Here is a 5,216-nt window from a genome sequence, read left to right as displayed (position 1 = left end):
TACGAATTAAATTTATTTATGGGGTGTTCAATTTGAATATGTAATTTAAGCGACGGAAATTTGGAGCCTTTTTGGGAGTTTGATTAAAATCTGATTCAGATTAATAAATTTAAATATAATTAATTGGACTCTAAAGGAAATCAATTAGACTAATTAATTTATGTGGGATTTGTGTTTAGGCTAATTAAGATTAATTAAAATTAAATGATGTCCAATTAAATTAAATGTGAATGATATATTAATTTACTTTTAATAAATTATATCTATTACAAAGGAATGTTGGTGTGTTAAGTCCAAGGCAACAAATATATATGTACATCATCAAGTCTTGTGTGGGTGGAAAAAAAAACAAAGCACGGCTGAGAGAGAGGGAGAGCACGGCTGAGAGAGAGAGAGACCAAGAGGGAGGAAGGAAAGGGAAGAAGAAAGCCTTGTGGGATATCAAAACTTAAGCTAAAAATTATGAAAAATTCATCCTAAGGTAAGAAATTTCATCCTCTCTCTCTGGTGTTGTTTACTTAATCTAGACAGAAATTTATTCAAGATGTATTTTGAGAAGATTAAAAATAAAGATTTGAGGATTAATCATAAATTCATAGAAATTTGATTTGTATGTTAAATCAAGTTAGGTTGAAAAACATGAGTTATGATTCTTTGAATTTGTTAAATTTGGGTTCAATTTAGAGAATTATTCTTGAATTAAGTTCTATAAATTACATGCAACAAGGGTTTATTAAAGATTTGACCCATGCAAATGAGTTAGGTTAATGATTATCGAAATCAACTTAGAAATTAATTATTTTGGGTTTGATTTTACATATCTTATATGAAATTAAGTTCCATTGTTACATGCATGAGGGAATTCTATGAGTATTTGAATCTATATTTACATGCATCATGGATTTTGAAGAAATTAAGCCATTTAAATTCATATTTTGAAGAGAAAAATGAAATGTTTTATGAACATCAAGTTTATGGAAATTTAGAATTAATCCTAATGTTAGATAAAGTTTTGATTTTATAATTAGATTTTTAATCCATGCATGTAATGTAATTTAAGATTTTATTTAAATTAAGCATATTTTGAAACACCTATGGTTATGAATTAAGTTGAGGTTACAAATTAAGTAAAGTTTACGATTATGGAAATTAGTTGGGAAAATTTATAAGAAAATAAAATTAGTACTTTTGATGTCAATTTCATACAAGTGAATAATTTTATAAGGAGTTTGTTAATTTCATGTTTTAAAGGAAAATAAAAAGAGCTTGAAGTCAATTTTATGTAACTAAAGAAAATGAGAAATTGGAGCCATGTTCAATTTATGGAGATTAATCTAGAGATTAATCACTTTGGGTTTGGAATTTGGCTTGATATGGAGGAATTGAGTTAAAACTAAATTTGGACAATTGAAGCATGATTTTGAATAAATAATTTCTAATTGAGAGTGTTTACTAAATTATACATTGGTTCTCCATATTTGTGTATCACAAATACATGTTTTGAGGCTTTGAATATCAAATCTGAACTTCAATTACAATTCTGAAAATTTCAAAATTTACACTGTCCGCTCGAGCGAGGAAAGTCTTGCTCGAGCGTGAAAATCGAGCTCCTAGATGTTTTTCAAATTTTACAATCCGCTCGAGCGACCAAAGTGGCGCTCGAGCGAAGACCCTATTTTTAACATATTTTGAAAAATCGCATTTAATTCATATTTTTATTCTCATCTCTTTCCAAAGCATTCTAGACATGTTTTATGGCTCTATAAGGATTAATAAGTTAACAATCAACATTAATTAGTTGATTAAAGAATAAGTCATTAACTTAGTGATACTTGATTAAGAAGCCAAGTGAGGAATTGGTTTATTCAGAAAAAAATGATTTAGTAATGAAAGGATATGTGAAATAAGAATCTAATTCATTTAACTAAATGAAGAATACACGTAGTAGAATCTCGGACTACTTGGGCAGAAAAAGACAAGAAAAGTCAAGCTTGATCAAGGAATTGATATTGTGTTTTGATGTGTATATGTTATGTGTTTGTATAGGTCACGCGCTATTGTCTGCCTGATTTGTGATATGTCTAATCTGCTTCTGCAACTATCTGTGAGTAATAACTCTGTAAAGTTATATTCAACTTTAATTATTTTCTGATGATATGAGATGATAAGTTCCTGAAATGCTATGTTTTGTATGAATGAATGATTGTCCAATTTTCTTTGAAACGTAATTGTGGTATCCTTAGCAGAGGCCCTCGCCCAGGGGACATAATACTGTGGCTTATGGTAATGAGGCCCTAGCCCGGGGGTTAATACCGTGGCCCAGGTCCTCGCCCGAGGGAAATAATATCGTGGCCTAGGCCCTCGCCCGGGGAAAACAATACCATGGCACAGGCCTTCGCCCGGGGAAAACAATATCGTGGCCCACGTATGAGATATGTTACCCGGTACCGGAGGTTCCATTATGGAACTTGATATGCTTGACCAACATAATATGCTACGCTAAAGGAAGTACCACACATTATTTGAATATGAATATGAATATGACTCTATTTCTGATACGAATACAAACATGAACATGACTATGTTTCTGATTGGATAAGAGATTTGAAAGCTGATTTCTAAGTTTCTGATACGAATATGAACATGAACATGACTACGCTTCTGATTTGATAAGAGATGTGAAATCTGATTTCTAAATTCGATATCAACATCATTCATTAAAACCCTTTACTCTGTTATTATTCATTGGGCTCTAGCGCACTGTAATATTTATATATGTAGGTGAACAGACGTGTGACCAAGCTTAAAGGCATCTGCCTGGAATATGTTTTTGTTAGCCAACCTATGTGCCTCCCGTGGAGGTTCCGGATATGTCAAGTGACTATGGCTACGTGATTTAAAGTTTAAGTTTTGTTTTCTTGATTGGTTAGACAAGTCTTGAGTATTTTGTAAATAGGGCTAAGTCCCTCTTTGTCTAATCTGTGTATATATGTATATAAAGTTTAAAGATTTTTCTGTCTCATATAAGTCTACATAGCTCAATGGAAGTTGTTTAATTGTTATTTGCTTCCGCAGCCCCTAATTACATGTTATTCTGTTAAGAGGCCTTTGGTAATCCAAGGAAAACCTATAGGGGCAGGTTTGGGTCGTGACAGCCTGAGCCTGACTTGCCCTTTTGAGGGTGACGCCATTTGACCCGGCTACCCACCACCCATATACACACGGGATGGCCCTGGTGGTATGTTGAGATTTGACGATTTTGATTAGGACACGCCAGAGGACTTCCTCCTGCGAGAGCGCACATCGCATCTTTCCCATGATGCTTCTGAGGTAAGAACCTTTATCCCTTCATGTACTTTACTTTGACATTCATTACAATCTTTCATCTAGCCATGCATTTGATAAATTCCTCTTTCATCACGGGGTGACGCTTACGCCTAGGGAGGTTACAACGATATGACAGTGAGGCATTGGTATCAAGAGCTCCCCGTTAGAGTCTGAGAGATGGTCAATGAGGTAGGCTTTGGCCTATTTTGCTCCAGGCTCTCACGGTTACAGGCGAGCCGGCCTTTGCTTGGCGCCTTGGTGGAGAGGTGGTGGGACACGACCAACTCCTTCCACTTCTCCTCCACAGGGGAGATGATGATGATGCCCTACGATTTCTCGATGATCACAGGGCTATAAGTAAGGGGTGATCCAATCCCCTTTGATCTGGACGTGGGGTAGTGGCCTGGGTTTATCTTCTTGGAGCACGCCCTCCGTTGGACAGGCCCTCAATGGTGAGATATAGTTGGCTTTATGACCACTTCCACGGGAGTCAACCAGAGACATAGGAGAAGGCAAAATAGTATGCCCGTGGGTTTTTGATCTACCTTCTCAGCACCACCTTGTTTGCGAACAGGTGAAACACTGTGGGTTTATATCTTCTGAGCGCCCTGGTGGGATTGCCTCGGGTTCACTTCTACAACTGGGGTGGTGCTAGCCTTGCCACCCTGTATGGCTACATGAGCTCCGATTTCTGCAAGAAGGGAACATGGTTGGTGGTTACTGGAGAGCTCAGGAGGTACATCCCACACTTTCAATTCAATTTCTGTCGTAAATTATGCTTTCTGCTTTGCATTTTTTGCCTTTATTTTTATTTCTACCTGTTAACGTACAAAGTGCTCTTTCTTCTTGCAGCTTTGGGTCTATGCCTACTTGCCCACTCTCACAGGTATGCACTTTATCTTACAATTTTGTATTTCATATTCCCTTTTTTCTATACGCTGATTTTCACACTCGTAGATGCAAGTGGGTTACGTGGATGGTCTCCTTGAGTTGGTCGACTCCTTGGTCCATATGGTGTGGAGGAATGAGGCATTGCATGCCTACCACGGTCATCAGGTGTCTCATTTGACCTTGTTTTCTCAATTGACATGTTCTACTTATACTATTTTTTTGCAACCAAACTGCTCTGATACATCTGTTTCTTGCAAACTCTTTTCAGCCTCCGCCTACACCAGCAGCATCTGTGGCACCTCCTCCAGCTATGGAGAAGAGAAACAGACGGGTCCCCACACACGACAGAGGTGAGGGCAAAGGTGCCGGGAGTCAGAATCAGAGTAGAGATAGTGAGTCCCTTATACAGGGGGCTTTCTCATCTGTAGAGACGACCTTGACCGATGAGGACACTGAGACCAGGGATACCGAGGAGATTGCAAGTGAGCACTCTGAGTCTAAGGATGGAGATGATGATTTTGGCTCAGAGTCACATCCTTCTGGTGATAGCGGCACCAACGGTGATAGTGATCTTGAATCTCGTCCTCGAAAAAGGACAAAGATTGCTTCCCGATGCACCTGACATGGAGGACACTGATCTTGCACTCCACTTTTCCTTTTCTTTTGCTTTGTAGTACAAAAATCACGTAGCTTCAGATAGGTCCTTTTACTGTTGCTTTTTGAAAACTTGCATTTTCTTTTGTAAAAATGATGATCAAGGTTGAACCCTATAGTTTATGAAAGAAAGAATGTTGTTTTACATAGCATCTTGAGAATGGCACAACACTTAGACAAAAAACAACTTATTTTTGAAATTAAAACTGAGAATGATTGTATTTGAATGAGTTCTTAATTGGATATTGAGCCTACAACTGGCCAAAATACAAAACACGAATCAACAAAGGAAAAACAAAATAAAAACAACTTAAACACACCTATTTGCACTTACTAGAAACAAA

At 37.2% G+C, this 5,216-nt stretch overlaps 1 protein-coding gene across 1 annotated transcript; it reads left to right on the top strand.

Annotated features, from left to right (window-relative positions):
• The first annotated feature begins 334 nt into the window (after positions 1-334).
• Positions 335-5,014, top strand: LOC114273820 (uncharacterized). The gene is made up of 6 exons (XM_082888697.1): positions 335-481; positions 2,047-2,104; positions 3,076-4,063; positions 4,180-4,213; positions 4,285-4,383; positions 4,487-5,014. Exons 3-6 carry the CDS (start codon positions 4,005-4,007, stop codon positions 4,838-4,840), a joined length of 546 nt encoding a protein of 181 aa, XP_082744823.1. The 5' UTR covers positions 335-481; positions 2,047-2,104; positions 3,076-4,004; the 3' UTR covers positions 4,841-5,014.
• The last annotated feature ends 202 nt before the right edge of the window (positions 5,015-5,216 follow it).

Source organism: Camellia sinensis, chromosome 9 (genome assembly GCF_055761805.1).
Source record: "Camellia sinensis isolate YWXY chromosome 9, ASM5576180v1, whole genome shotgun sequence".
Lineage (NCBI taxonomy): Eukaryota > Viridiplantae > Streptophyta > Magnoliopsida > Ericales > Theaceae > Camellia > Camellia sinensis.
The sequence above is the reverse complement of the archived record's forward strand: the minus strand, read 5'-3'. Positions and strand labels throughout refer to the sequence as shown.